This window comes from Pararge aegeria, chromosome 5, assembly GCF_905163445.1.
Source record: "Pararge aegeria chromosome 5, ilParAegt1.1, whole genome shotgun sequence".
NCBI lineage: Eukaryota > Metazoa > Arthropoda > Insecta > Lepidoptera > Nymphalidae > Pararge > Pararge aegeria.
In genome coordinates this window covers 20,891,272-20,906,294 of record NC_053184.1, presented here as the reverse complement: position 1 = coordinate 20,906,294, position 15,023 = coordinate 20,891,272, and the positions used below count along the sequence as shown (strand labels likewise).

General features: G+C 50.7%; 1 protein-coding gene across 1 annotated transcript in view; it reads right to left on the bottom strand.

Moving 5' to 3' along the window:
• LOC120624000 (fat-like cadherin-related tumor suppressor homolog) overlaps nucleotides 1-15,021 on the bottom strand; it is a 55,057-nt gene extending 40,036 nt beyond the window's left edge. Inside the window, exons 1-10 of the mRNA XM_039890302.1 lie at nucleotides 12,037-15,021; nucleotides 11,679-11,958; nucleotides 11,463-11,569; nucleotides 5,239-5,449; nucleotides 4,978-5,165; nucleotides 4,428-4,580; nucleotides 3,805-4,171; nucleotides 3,356-3,737; nucleotides 2,062-2,707; nucleotides 11-112 (exon numbers count right to left, since the gene is read on the bottom strand). Of these exons, the coding sequence (XP_039746236.1) occupies nucleotides 11-112; nucleotides 2,062-2,707; nucleotides 3,356-3,737; nucleotides 3,805-4,171; nucleotides 4,428-4,580; nucleotides 4,978-5,165; nucleotides 5,239-5,449; nucleotides 11,463-11,569; nucleotides 11,679-11,958; nucleotides 12,037-15,021 (5,421 nt within the window). The remainder of the gene's footprint in view (nucleotides 1-10; nucleotides 113-2,061; nucleotides 2,708-3,355; nucleotides 3,738-3,804; nucleotides 4,172-4,427; nucleotides 4,581-4,977; nucleotides 5,166-5,238; nucleotides 5,450-11,462; nucleotides 11,570-11,678; nucleotides 11,959-12,036) is intronic.
• Nucleotides 15,022-15,023: the final 2 nt, after the last annotated feature.

Below are 15,023 nucleotides of genomic sequence, written 5' to 3'. Positions count from 1 at the left end.
GCTGCCTGACCTCGGATATGCGGCCGCGGTACTCCCGCTGTAGCAGCACTGGCGGGAACTCGTTGCGGTCCAGCACGTGCACCGTGACGCTCGCGGTTGCGCTGCCGCCGCCCTGAGGAGTACACCGTTTAGTTTGTACACTGAAATCTTATAATAAAACTTAATTTTCAAGCACCAATACTTTTTCCAGGACAAAGAACAGCATTTTTCCTCAGTAGGAAGAATATGAATTTGAAGTCGGACACAGACTATATGTGTGGATATCTCATATCTGCAGTTATTATCAATAAACGAACTGAAATTGTTATCATCCGAAGGTGGGTAGATGCAAAGAACACCTCTTTATGCATAAATATACGAGCGTTTTTTTCGAGTTCGCTAATCTAACCAGCTTTAAAGTCACCAGTGATGAAAGTGACGCCTATATTCACTGACGTAATATGAAATGGTCAGCGTTCCAAAATGTCCGAACTAAAATGTTATGATAAGGCAAAAACGGTATACATTCCAACCAGACTTCATTTGTTGGACGAACAGTTTGCACGTAAAAAATGGCATAGTGCGTGGTAAAAAAATGCAAAATTACCTACTATTGAAAGAAATTGCATCTCGTTATTATTTAATTATGTGTTTATAATTTGGTAGTAAATTGATCAATGATATAAAATATGTGTCATAATATTTGTTATAATAAAGCAAATCCTCAAACAACTAAAAAATTCTCCAGTCGCTATAGGTGTCCTCTTAATATTTCCTCAATTTTATAAAAACTCATGGTATTGACTGATTGATAATAAAACGCACAGCCTAAACCGCTGGGGCGAGAAACGTGATATTTTGATAGCAGGTTTCTGTTATGATCGAACCGCACACTAAGAAAGTATATTTAGAAAATCCACCCCCAAGGGGGTTTAAAGTATTATTACTTGTAATTTTTCAAGTTATATACATAAAAATTGGTACTTGGTACTTCTGCTCTTAAAATTTAATAAAGAAATAAGTATACCCCTTCATTTAAATAAGGAATGAAATACGACTGAAAAATTAACGCACAGCCTAAGCCGCTGGTCCCAGAGACATGAACTTTGAAGGGTGTATTCTTTATATAGTGTAGGTATCCACCAGAAAAGGGTGTTTTGAAAGTCCTCTCTGGATTCTCTCTTTTCTTGCTGTGTGTGCTACATTATCTACTACTGCACATTATCTTGGACATCTGATATTCATCAAACAACCTGTTTTATAACGCATTATCTAGTTAGCTTAAAATCAAGTTTCATCATTAAAATTTGAGATTGTTATTTGTACAATTGAATCAATTAAATCACGGGAATGAGCCCGCAGAGTTTTACAATTCCAAGTGTACTGTGTCAAACCTTTTATTAAAAAAACTAAATTGTTGACTATAGCTAACTTCGGGGTGTCGGTTTTTTGTGACGGGGTGCGCCGCATCGTATATCATTCTCCATAACGTGCCGAAAGAAATATAACTTCAACAAGAAACTTAACTAAAACTTAAATAGTCCAAAAATTAAAAACTCAACATAGCTATAAGGTTTGACAGTGTACACTTGCAAGTAAAAGTACAGTAGTCAAAAATCTCAAATTTTAATGTTAAGTGAAACTTGGTTGTCCGATAATAAGTCTATTAGTATTCCCAATTTAATTATGTTTATTATATCCATTTCTTCAATTATGTAGAAATATTTTTTTTGTGATATTTAAATGCACTTTATTTAACTAGATAATGCATTATAACAAAAGTTTTAATGTATATCCCTTTTTTCTATCGTAGGAGTTTCTAACCCGGTGATCGTTCTAGTAACCTAACTTCAGATGTTATTCTAAGTTTTATTGCAGTCTGCATTTCGTATTCATCGTGCTAGTTTTGTTTTAAACTCGTAAGTAGCACAACCATACGTGTCTATCGTTCGAGAACCGGAAACGGAAAAGATGAACTTCGAACCTCAGCTAATTTATCCTACCCGGGATTGTTAAGGTTAGCGTTATGAGATGCCGCCGGCGCTATCGACTAGCGATCGCAGTCTGAGGCCGCGGAGTTACCATGTTGGTGGCGGTGACGCTGAGGTCGTACGCGTCCTGCGCCTCGTAGTCCAGCGGCGCGGCCAGGCGCAGCACGCCGGCCGGGTCGAGGCGGAAGGCGCCGCGCGCGCCGCGCAGCTCGTAGCGCACGGCCGAGTGGCTGCGCGCGCGCACCGAGCCCAGCGCCGCGCCCACGGCCGCGTCCTCCGGCGCCTCGAACGCCGCGGCCGCGTCGGCGAAGCGCGGCGGCGCGGCGTCGGGCTCCACCACCAGCACGTGCAGCGGCAGCGCGGCGGCGCGCGCGGCGGGCGGCGGGCCGGCGGCGCGCACGCTCAGCGCGTACTCGCGCGGCCCGGCGGCGGGCAGCGCGCGCGCCAGGCGCACGTCGCCCAGCGCGTCCACCGCGAACTGGCCGGCCGCGTCGCCCGCCAGCGAGTAGCGCACGCGCGCCGCGTCGTCCGCGTCGCGGTCGAACGCGCGCAGCGGCGCCAGCAGCGCGCCCGGCGCCGCGCCGCGCGGCACGCGCACCTCCCACAGGCGCCGCCCCCACTCGGGCGCGTGCTCGTCGTCGTCCAGCACGCGCACCGTGACGCGCGCGAAGGCCAGCGACGCGCGCGGCGCCTGGTCGCGCGCCCACACCGTCAGCTCGTGCACGGCCGCCGCCTCGCTGCGATTCCGATGAAATACATTCGTTTACGTTTCACAGAGCAGAGACAGACAACGACGTGCTTTTTCCGTGCATTGCAAGAGCCCCCTCCATGTATTATGAAAATTAAGCTTATTTGGCTATAGTCTGCGTAAAGCAGGAGAATCTGTATGGTGTAATTTATAATTTCTTCAATGCTTATTTTCCACACCGTGAGATCTTCGGCAATGTACCCTCTACGTACGTTTCGCTCCGAAACCGGAGCATCCTCAGAAGATGTTGACTTTACAATGAATAATTGTTAATTAACAATGAATTTTCACAAAGTATCGCCTGCTTGTATCCGATATTTAAAAACGGAGAGCCCCTTTAAGGCCGTAGTCCACCCAGTTGGCTATGGCCCAATGCGGATTGGTGGACTTCACATACCTTTGAGAACATTATGAAGAGCTCTCACGTAAGCAGGTTTCCTCACGATGTTCACCGTTAAAGCAAGTGATATTTTAATTGCTTAAAACGTACATTATTTTCAACGCATTAATAAATTTCCATTAGGATCATCATCATCAAGTCAACCAATGGACGTCTTCAGTTCAGAATACCACGCAACTCGTTTATCGTTCGATATATCGTTTTCGGCAGTAGTGCGGCGGAGTCGTGCGGACTCACCGGTCCAGCGGGCGCGCCAGCTCCAGCACGCCGCTGAGCTCGTGCAGGCGGAACAGGCCCAGGTCCCGCGGCGCGCGCGCGGCGTGCAGCCCGAACAGCAGGCGCGCGCCGCGCCCCGCCGCCGCGCCCAGCGCCAGCAGCGCCTCGCCCGCGCGCGCGCTCTCCGGCACGTCCAGCGCGTACGCGGCGCGCGCGAACGCCACGCCGCCCTCGTGCGCGTCGTTGATGACCGACACGTTCACCAGCGCGTGCGCCGCGCGCCGCCCGTCGCTCACCGACACGTTCAGCGAGTAGTGCTCGCGCTCCTCCCACAGCAGGCGCCGCGCCAGCACCAGGCTGCCGTCCTCGCGCCCCACCGCGAACTGGCGCTGCGGGTCGCCACCTGCACACGCGCACCGTCAGCCGCGCCCCGGCCCGCCCGCCCCGCGCCCCCGCGCCCCCGCACTCACCCACGATGTCGTAGTACAGCGCGTCGCCCTCCGCGTCGCTGGCCTGCAGCAGCGCCAGCAGGAAGCCGGGCGCGTCCAGCTCGGCGGCCTGCAGCGGCGCCACGGCGCGCACGGCGGGCGCCAGGCCGCGGCCGGCCGCCACCACGCGCACGCGCACGCGGCCGGCGGCGCAGCGCGGCGGCCGCGCGCCGTCGCACGCGCGCACGCCCAGGTCGTAGGCGCGGCGCGGCGCGCGCAGCAGGCGCGGCGCGGCGTGCACGCGGCCGGTGCGCGCGTGCACGCGCAACAGGCCGCGCGCGGCGCCGCGGGCGCGGCCGCTGTAGCGCACGGTGCCGTTCTCGCCCGCGTCGCTGTCGAGCGCGGCCACCTGCGCGATGCGGGTGAGGATAGCTTTCAGATCGAGAAGCGGCCGCAACGAGCGAACCGGAATATGCACTCTCAAAGTCCCGGATAGTTTTCCTTTTTGGGAAAAATCTACTCGGGTGTATTGAAACCCACCGAGTGATACATTTTTGGAACGGTCGATTCCTCCTTAGATGATAAACATGCGATGCGAGGCCAGTGGAGGAAAAGTGGGCGCTGCTGCTGTGAAACATCCCTGCCGATAATAAAAGAGTCCTCACGGTGGTAACGTAGGTGCCGCCGGGCTCGTCGTCGTCCCACTCGTCCCACGCGTCGCGCGCCGCGGCCTCGTCGTCCTCGTCGGCCTCGGCCTCGGCCTCCGCCTCCGCCTCCGAGCTACTCTCTTGGCCTTCAACAGAAGCCGCCTCGTCATCCTATTGTATGATTATTGAATGTTGAAAATTGGAATTTATTGCCTTTTTTTCATTTATTCATTTATTATCCATTTTAATATCCCTACGAATAAAATAAAAACAAACCTTTCGCATTCAAGAATAGGAAAGGTGAAAATGATACCTTTGTTCCGTAACATAGCTTAGTAGCTAAACAAATCTTTACGAAGTTTGCATCCGTCTTAAAGGTCTCGCAGTTTGTATCCTGAAGACGGATATAATAAACTTTTAAGACCAACAAAACCAACGGTTTTCGTAGGACTTTCGGATTTTCGGTCAACTGCTATTTATGAATTAGAATGCGGAAAATGGAAAATGGAGTTGTAGCTTTAAATTGCGATTTAATCAAAAATAGGTGGGGGCGCATCGCCAGTCGCACCTGCGGGCCGGCGGGCGCGCGCACGTCGTAGAAGCGCTGCGTGAAGACGGGCGCGTGGTCGTTGAGGTCCGCCAGCGCGACGCGAACGCGCACGGAGCTGGCCAGCTCGCCGTCCGACACCGACACCTCCAGCGCGTGCACGGCCAGCGCTTCGCGGTCCAGCGCGCGGCCCGTGGTGCGCAGCTCGCCTGCACACAAGCACGTTACAGCGAGCGGCGCGGCCGAGCGGCACGGCCGGCGCGGCGGGCGGGCGGCGCTTACCGGAGGCCTCGTCGATGGCGAACAGCCCGTCGGGGTTGCCGGCCGCGATGGCGTAGCGCAGGCGCACGGGCGCGGGTGCGGCGTCGGCGTCGTGGGCGCGTACGCGCACCACCAGCGTGCCGGCGGCGCAGTGCTCGGGCACGGTGGCGAAGTACTCCGCCTGCTCCGGCCACGGCGCCATGTCGTTCACGTCTTCCACCTCGATGTACACCTGCGGCATGCTATACGTGAGCGGCAGCTGGCTTTTTAATAATACGACGAAATACACATGCACTTCGAATTTATATCAATAGACATTTTAGAATGTAATCAAAACACTGCATAATTTGAAAGCCCCTGGAACTGACAAGATACACAACTTCTGGTACAAGAAGTTTGCAAACACCCATCCCTTTTTACATAACCACATAAATAATTTAATTCAAAACCCTGCCTCTATACCTGACTATGTAATGGCAGGAACAACCTACATGATTTCAAAGGATCCTTCAGATCCAACCAACCCAGCCTAATACAGACCAACATGCCTCCAAACTATGTAGAAAATAATTAGTTCCTGTAATTTAATGTACGACTACATTGAAAACAATAGAATTCTAGCTGAACCACAAAGAGGGTGCAGAAGGGTCGGGGCTGCAAAGAACAACTTATAATCGACTCCGTGATACTACGGCTAGTACAAAAAAAGAAAAAGAGCTCCACTCTATGTACATTGATAATAAGAAAGCATTATGATTCCGTACCCCATTTGTGGCTGTTTAAAGTCTTAGATATCTGTAAAATACATCCTACTTAACCTAAACTTACTGCAAACTATAATGCGCAAGTGGACTACACGACTTAAAATATCACACACTGACAACACACCTTTACACATCAAACAAAGTATCTTCCAATTAGGCTATCCCTTAAAAACACCATACACCCAGATATGGATGACATAAAATTATGCCACGACACAAAATGATTTGTATATTTGTATGGATATTGGATAGAAGCATATTATATTTGTATGGAGTTTGGCATTGACAAATGCAAAATTAATGGAATCAAAGATGGACAAAATTTAAAACACCACATGGAAGCCAGACAACAAATCAATTTACTAGAAGAGAAAAAATTTTACTAGTATTTAGGATATAACCAGGGGAAGTTAATAGAGTACAAAGACACAAAAACCCGCCAACCAACTAATCCAACACTTAAACATAGACTCAACTCGCACGTAACTGGTTTTATTTATTTATTTATTAGGTTCACCAACAGATTATACACTGAAACAAGCTTAGGAACTACAAAATTGAGAAACATAAAGTTGTAGTGTAAACCCAATTACTGGCAAACCGGCATGCGTATCTGAAAAAAAAACAAACACACAAACACACAAGTGCGGGTTCGCAAGTTTACAATAATATTATTGTTGTAACGAAGGAAACACTGTAAGATGAAGTTAAAAACAGGAAACAAAAACATAACTTAAATTAAAACAAAACAGAAATGTACGAGGCAATTATCTACTAGCTGTACTAATATATTGTTGCAGAATTGTTTTGTATTGCTGAAGAGAACATGAGTGGATGTCGGCACGAGTAGCTTGGAATAGCTTGTTGTGCTCTCGGCAAATCCTAGCCAGGATACTGTGAGTGCCCAAATTAGTTCTATACAACTTGCCAACGAACGGTTTGAAGTTACCGAGGCGCGCATTTTTACGCGGAACAGTAAATTTAATTTTGGTCAAAATATTTGGACAGTTGATTTTATTATTTAAAATTTTGTAGAGAAATACTTGATCGGATACCCAACGACGACTTTCTAATGAAGTTAATTTAAAGAAGTTTAATCTTTCGCTATATGAGGTTAAAACTAATTGTTTTTTTTGATGAACTGACAACAAGAAAAGAAAACGTTTTTGGATTCTTTCAATCCTTAGAATAGGATCCTTATATAGTGGATTCCAAATGCTGGAGCAATACTCTAAGAGACCCCGAATTAATGCAAAGTAGACGGTTTTGAGAGCCAGACAAGAATTGAAAGTTTTACAATTTCGCCAAACAAACCCCAGTAATTTGTAGCATTTACTGATTAATTGATTTATGTGTGTATTGAATGACAATTTTTTATCCAAAATAACACCTAGGTCTCTAACAGTATACACCTCGTCAAGCAACAGATTATTAAGATAATAAGAAGTTTGAAGAGGCATGCGTTTTTTTGTAAATTTAATATGTTGGCATTTTTTAATATTAAGAGGCAATTTATTTTTAACAGACCAGTTTGATATGCTATTTAAGTCATTTTGAAGATAATCAGAGTCTAAAGGAGTTTTTATAGCTTTAAAAATTTTCAAATCATCAGCAAACAAGGTGAAATTGGAAGATTTAATGTTATCGCACACATCGTTAATATACACTAAAAACAACATAGGGCCAAGGTGGGACCCTTGTGGGACGCCAGATGGAACCCTGAACGGATCTGATTCGTAGCCACAAACTACAACCTTCTGCTGCCTGCACGACAAATAAGATGAGAGCCAAGAGAGCAAAGTTCCCTGAATACCAGCATCATACAATTTGGATATTAAAATCATATGGTCGGCCCGATCGAATGCCTTACTTACGTCCATATAAATAGCATCGACTTGATATCCCTTATCAATGTTATCTATTATTTGAGTCGTGTATTCAGTCAAATTTGATACTGTTTACATTTTATTTCGAAAACCATGTTGTTGAGCAATTAGGATGGACTGCAATTGAAACGAAAGATACGGACATATTAAAGATTCGAAGACTTTGCTTACATGAGATAACAGGGAAATTGGTCTATAATTAAGTATATCATCCGCTTGCCCACTTTTAGGAATTGGTACAACATTAGCAAATTTCCATTTGTCTGGAAATATCCCAGTGGCAAGAGAGCGATTAAAAATAAGGTAAAGTGGATAAGCCAGAGTTGCGGCGCAATTTTTAATGAAAATGGCTGGTAATTCATCAGGACCTGCTCCTTTATTCTTATCCAATTTCTTCAAGGCTTTTTCTACTGCCTTGAGACCCAAAGATATTGTAAGTAAGGAATTTTTATTTGTGACTGGGCATGAGATTGTTGTGAGGGCAGCACTTGTTCTTGCTCTATCATCAGTATAGACAGGCTGTGTGTAAACGGCCGAAAAATGTTCAGCGAAAGCGCCACAAATCGTTGAAGGAGATGATATTTTTTTTCCGTTAAATGTCATAACATTTGGAATCGTTCCCTGGCTTTTCCTTTTCGATTTTAAAAATGACCACAGTATCTTCATGTTATTTTTACAAATATGATCTTCAATGCTTTTTTTGTAATTAGCGTAGCAACGATCTATTAGATTGTGACACAATTTTCTAGCTTCCTGAAAATCAAGTTTGGCCAGCGGGCATTTGTTTTTCTTGTATTTAAGACGGTAAGTCTCCTTCTCCTTTATTAACCTAATTAGGTTAAAAGTATACCAAGAAGGATAACAACTTCGCCTGGCTGCTGTTTTAGGTACGTGTTTGAGTATTAGCCCCTTAACTACGTCATAGAATGTATCTACCATTTGATTAACAGTATCAGTGTCATCAAAAATTGTATCCCAATTTATGCCCCTCAACCGTTCGTTTATAATTATATAGTCAGCTCGGTAAAAATTCAGCTTTTTAATTTTATTTGGACTAAGGAATTGATCTTTGTGAAAATTTACAACAGAAAGCAATGGAGGATGATACGGGTCAATTTTGCTTAGCGAAACATCTGCAGAGCATACTCTAGCTTGTAATGCCCCATTGCATAAAATTAAATCTAAGATTTTATTGTCTTTGTTGACAATGCTGTTATATTGCTTAAAATTATGTAGGTTGATAAAATCTGTGAGAAGATGCCCTAAATTGGAGTTAATATAAGTTGGCTGGGTAAAAGTTATATCTAAGTTTGATTTAGCTTCAGCCCAGTTTATGAAACCGAGATTAAAATCTCCGAGGAGGAGAACATCGCTATTCGTTCTGTATATAGCTTCGCTTATAGATGACAGCATTTGATCGAGCTTACAGAAAATTGGGGGAGGAGGCAGATAAACGGCGCAAATGTGAACTGCATGAGAAGCATTGCCGGTCGAAACCGTGACCCAGAGGTCCTCACATTCACTCTCCCAACAACTATTACGAGAGGAACTAAATTTCTTTAAGACCGCTATTAAAATCCCCCCACCCTCTTTCTTTGAACTACTAGAACTGCATCTATCCCTCCGGAAAATATTATAATTATCATTTAATATTTCAGCATCAAATACACTACTGTTTAGCCAAGTTTCCGTTATAACTATTATATCGTACTCGCACGACATGCTATTCAAGTAAAGACTTTCTAGTTTACCTCGTATACTTCTTGCGTTTTGATAGTACACACTTAATCCACTAACAGTACCTTTTAAGAATTAACGGCTAAATCACTACACCAGAGAATAAAAGTCCATTTACACCCTAACTCTTAATTTGCATAAGAAAGTCACTATTCTTGATCCATATGGCAGGCGAAGAATCGTCCTTTCTTATCATAACGCGACCGTGTCTCACCCAAAGATATTTATATCCTTTTTCCTTTTTGTAGCTGCGCGCCATAGCATGTAGACTGCGATTAGCTGGTGAGAGGTGCTCGGACACGTAGATAGGGGTTTTATCGGCAGCTATACCCAGGTGGGAACTGTTAAGTTTATCCAAAGGGTTCGATTTGTTGAATTTTAGGCATGCACTGAGAAACTCATCCCGTTTGCGGGGCGAAGACAGCTTCAGGATAACAGACCGCGGCCTACTGCTGCTGGCGTTGACCTTGGCAATTCGGGTACACGATATAATATCGTTTTCCATAATCGGGTAAGAGATAGTTTTTCCAAGTTGAATGGCCGTATTTGTAAGGTTTTTCTTCGGAAATTCTGGGATACACTGGAGATCCAAGTTGGACTCCCGTGCCCTCTGCTCAATTTCCAACATTTTACTGTCAAGATTACGCACATTATCTTGAAGCTTCGTGTTGTCTGCACGTAGGGTTATGACTTCCGATTTCAATAACTGAATTTCACTTTGCATCTGGTCAAATTTATTAGACATGAACTCGACGGTTTTGATAAGATCGGGTATTTGTTTTATTAGACTTTGAAGCGAAGTCAACTCTTTGTTAAGTTTTTGTGCCAATGACGACTCTAAATTGATTATTTTACTCGATAAAGCCTCTTCGAAACGATTAAGACGTTCGTCAATGGTTAAAAAGTCGACCTGTACCTTGGGCTCACCCAGCAAATCTAACTCTGATGTCTTCACCATGATGTAAAACCACAATTGAACTCACTAAATATAATCAAAGCTATTAACTCATTTTCTATACCGATTTTAACATATTCATTTGGCATTATCAACTGGTCAAAAACAGAATTAAATAACATTCAGAGAATAATGAACATGACACTAACTAAGCAACGTAAACTCCATCCTCGAGCATGCCTTCAACGACAGACTTTTTTTTTATTTTTTTTTTATTTTTACTTTAACTTAATAGTAATAGTAATAAGTTTATTTCAATTAACAGTTACACAGCAAATTACAAATAGTACAAAATAAGGCAAACATAAGGTAATGTGTATCATGAAACCCAAATTCGATAATACTGCTATAGTGCAAGACTGAGTCGCAGTTATTATCGCCCGTCTCTGGAGCGAGAACCATACACTTAAATTAAATCTAGTGAGATTAATAAAAATAAAAACCGAAAAACTTTTTGAATTAAATTCAATTGAAAGCATTGATAAACTCAATTTTTTTTTTTTTTTTTTTTCTACATTTACATAAATACATCCATAAGAACTTTACCACGCCATGAAGGTGGCAGAGGAATAATAGATGTATAAAACCTACACAATAAACCTACACAAGACCAAATAATTGAAACTCGCAACTACCAAAGACATATAATGAGGATCTCAAACTGTGCCAAAAATACAATAGTAATTCTGAAACCATACAGCACATCACAGGCACTTAAATTATATATAAATAACAATAAAAAATAAGAAAACTAGCTAAACTAATACAAAAAAGAGCAAAGGAAAAAATAACTAAGTTTAAACAGTACCACAGTATTGCGATAGGAAGTGGTCCTTTAGTTTTTTTTTTTATGTAGGAAGGCTATACCCTATTATGTTAAGCACATAGTATCCACATAGTCACCTCGACGCACGCGTGGCGCGGCACCAGCCCCTGGTCCTGCGCGCACAGGGTGAGCCAGTAGTGCGGCGTGGTCTCGCGATCCAGCGGCGTCCGCGTGCGCACCACCCCTGCGAAAACAAGCGGAGCGTGAGCGCGGGCCCCGAGGCGCGGCGCGGGCACGGCCGGGGCGCGGCGCGGGCACGGCCGGGGCGCGGCGCGGGCACGGGCGGGGCTCACCCTCGTCGTCCACGGAGAAGTGCGCCAGGCCCGAGCCGCCCAGCACGTAGTAGGCAAGGCGCGAGTCGCGGCCGGGCGGGTCGGCGTCCGTGGCGGCCGCCGCGAGCACGCGCGTGCCCGGCGGCGCGTCTTCGGGCACGCGCGCCTGCAGTGCCGGCCAGTCGGCGAACACGGGCGAGTGCGCGTTCTCGTCCACATCCGCCACCTCCACGATGAGTGTGGCCTCCGCCCACAGCGCCGGCTGCCCGCCGTCTGTGGCGCGCACAGTCACTCCGTACACCTGCAAGGCGGCGATGGGTCAGGAAATGGAATCATGCTTTTAATTGGAGTCGAAGGAAAGTATAATTTAGGTGTTCACCTGTCTCTCCTCGAAGTCCAGTCGTTTGGCGGTCCGCACGGTCCCCGAGGTGGCGTCCACGTTGAACGCCGCGTCGTCGGCCTGGTCGGGCAGCGAGTACGCCACGACGCCGCCGGCGCCCAGGTCGGGGTCGAAGGCCTCGAGCACGGCCACCACGGTGCCCACGGGCACGTCCTCGCGCACGTGCGCCTCGTAGGCTGGCAGCGCGAACTGTGGCGCGTTGTCGTTGACGTCGTCCACGAACACGCGCACCAGCGCCTCAGCGCGAAGGCCGCCGCCGTCCGTGGCCAGCACCGTCAGCTCGTACACCGCTCGCCGCTCGCGGTCCAGCGGCGCGCACACAGCCACGGCACCGCCCGCGCGGTCCACGCAGAACTCCCCGTCGCCCGCGCCGGTGAGGCTGTAGGTCACGCGGCCGAAGTCGCCGCCGTCGCGGTCTGTGGCGTCGGCGCGGAAGATGGCCGTGCCGTTGAGCGCGTTCTCCGTCACGCGCAGGCTGGCCAGGCTGCTGCGGAAGCGCGGCGCGTTGTCGTTGACGTCCAAGACGGTGACGGGCAGAAGCCGCGAGGCTGCGCGCGGCGGCCGGCCCAGGTCGAACACCGTGACGTTCAGATAGTACTCGCTCTCCCGCTCGCGGTCCAGGTAGCCGATCACTTTGAGCTCCCCCGTGTCGGGGTCGATGCGGAAGGCGGAGTCGGCGTCCCCGCCCGATATCGCGTACACCAGCAGGCCATTGTAGCCCAGGTCCCGGTCGCGCGCCCGCAGACGCACGAGCGACGTGCCCAGCGCCACAGACTCGTTCACCTTCACTTCGACCGGGAAGTCCTCGAACTCGGGGTAGTGCAGGTTCTCGCCGTAGCGGGACGGTGCCTCGGGGAAGTCCTCGGCGAAGTCCTCGGGAGCGTTGCTGCGCTCGGCCGCCGCCAGCAGCTCGGTGAGGCGGCGCGCGACGCCGGTGTCGCGGCACTCCAGCGCGCCGGGCTCGGCCGCGTCGCCGCCCGCCAGGTGCAGCGTGAGCGCAGCGGCGTCCGCGAAGTGCGTGCCGTCGGTGGCCGTGACGTTGAGCGCGCGCGAGTCGGCGCGCACGTCGCCCAGGTCGCACGCCAGCACCAGCACTCCGGTGCTGGCGTCCAGCGAGAAGCAGTTGTCCTCGTTGCCGCCCGCGATGCGATATGACACGACGTCGCCGGAGTCGAAGTCTATCGCCGACAGGGTCACAATCTCGGAGCCGATGGCGAGCTTGCGCGACAGATAGCCGACGCAGTCGACGCGCTCGAACTGCGGCCGGTTGTCGTTGACGTCCTGCAGATGCACGGTGAGGCGCATCTCGGCCTGGCGTCGGTACGGCAGGCCCCAGTCGCTGGCGCGGATTCGCAGCGCGTACTCGCGCCGCATGCTCTCGTAGTCCAGCAGGCGCGTGGTGCGCACGGCGCCCGAGAAGTGGTCGACCTCGAAGGGCACGGGCTGCAGGTTGGCGATAGCGTACGACACGTACGCGTTCTCACCCGCGTCCGCGTCTCGCGCCGCCACGCGCGCCACCACCGCGCCCGCCGCGCCGTTCTCCGCCAGCGTCACGTGCAGCTCCTCGCGCTCGAACACGGGGTCGTTGTCGTTGGCGTCCACCACTTCGATCTTCACTTTGGCGGAAGACTGTTTGCGCGCGCCCGCGTCCCCCTGGTCCACGGCGGATACGGTCAGCGTGTACAGCGACTTATGCTCCGCATCCAGCGCCACCGCCGTGTACAGGACGCCCGTGTCCGCGTTGACGGCGAACTCGCCGCCCTCGTTGCCGCCCACTATCTCGATGTAGACGCGGGCGTTGCGGCCCTCGTCGCGGTCGCTCACCTTCAGCCGGATGACGGGCGTGTTGGGCGGCGCCGTCTCGCTGACGCGCGCTTCGTACAGCTCGCGGCTGAACACGGGCGCACTGTCGTCGGTGTCGCGCAGTGTCACGGGCAGCGTGGTGTAAGCGGCGCGCGCGGGCGTGCCGGCGTCCGTGGCGCGCAGAGTGAGGTTGTAGCCGCGCGGCGCACGCTCGCGGTCTAGCAGCGCGTGCGCCACCACGTCGAACTCTCCGGGCACGACCGACGCGCGCACGCGGAAGTGCCCGTCGGGGTCGCCGTCGACGATGTCCAGGTTAGCGATGCGGCCGTGCTCGCCCTCGTCGCGGTCCGTCACGGCTACAATGGCGTACACCGTGGCCGCGGATCCCTCAACGAGCTCCGGCAGGTGACGCACGTGCAGTTCGGGCGCGTGTAAGTTGGCGGGTATGACGGTTAGACGCAATGACGCACGCGCAGCCGGCGCCCGTTCGCCGCGCACGCTCAGCGAGGCGCGATCCTGCGCCAGCACGGTAAGCTCGAGCGCGCCGTCGGCGGCGCGCGGCACGCGTGTTACGCTGACCACGCCGCTGGTGGGGTGGACCGCCACGCGGTCCGTGCGCTCGGCCAGGCTGTAGTAGATTTCGCCGTTGAGGCCCAAGTCGGCGTCCTCGGCCGCCACGCGCGCTACGCTGGCGTGCAGCGGCACATCCTCGCGCAGCGGCGCGTCGTACTCGGTGGGCAGAAACAGCGGACTGAGGTCGTTCTCGTCCGTCACGCGTACCAGCACCACAGCGTCGGCCTCGAGCGTGCGGCCTGCCAGCGCGGCCGAGGCGCGCACGTCGAGACGGAACAGGTCGCGGCGCTCGCGGTTGAGCACGTCGTGGCCGGCGCGCGTGCGCAGCGCCAGGAAGCAGAAGTCGCCCACCAAGCGCTCCTCGGCCTTGAAGAACTTGTCGCGGTCGCCGTGGCGGATGCGGAAGCGCACGCGCGCGCCGCCCGGCACGCGCACGCCCAGCGGCGGCGCGCCGGGCGGCTGCACGGCGGGCGTGCGCGGCGCGCTGTTCTCGGGCACGCTCACGTTGTAGAGCGCGTGCTCGAAGCGCAGCTCGTGCGCGTGCGCGCCGCACAGCAGCAGCAGCAGCAGCGCGCGCGCGCTCGGCATGG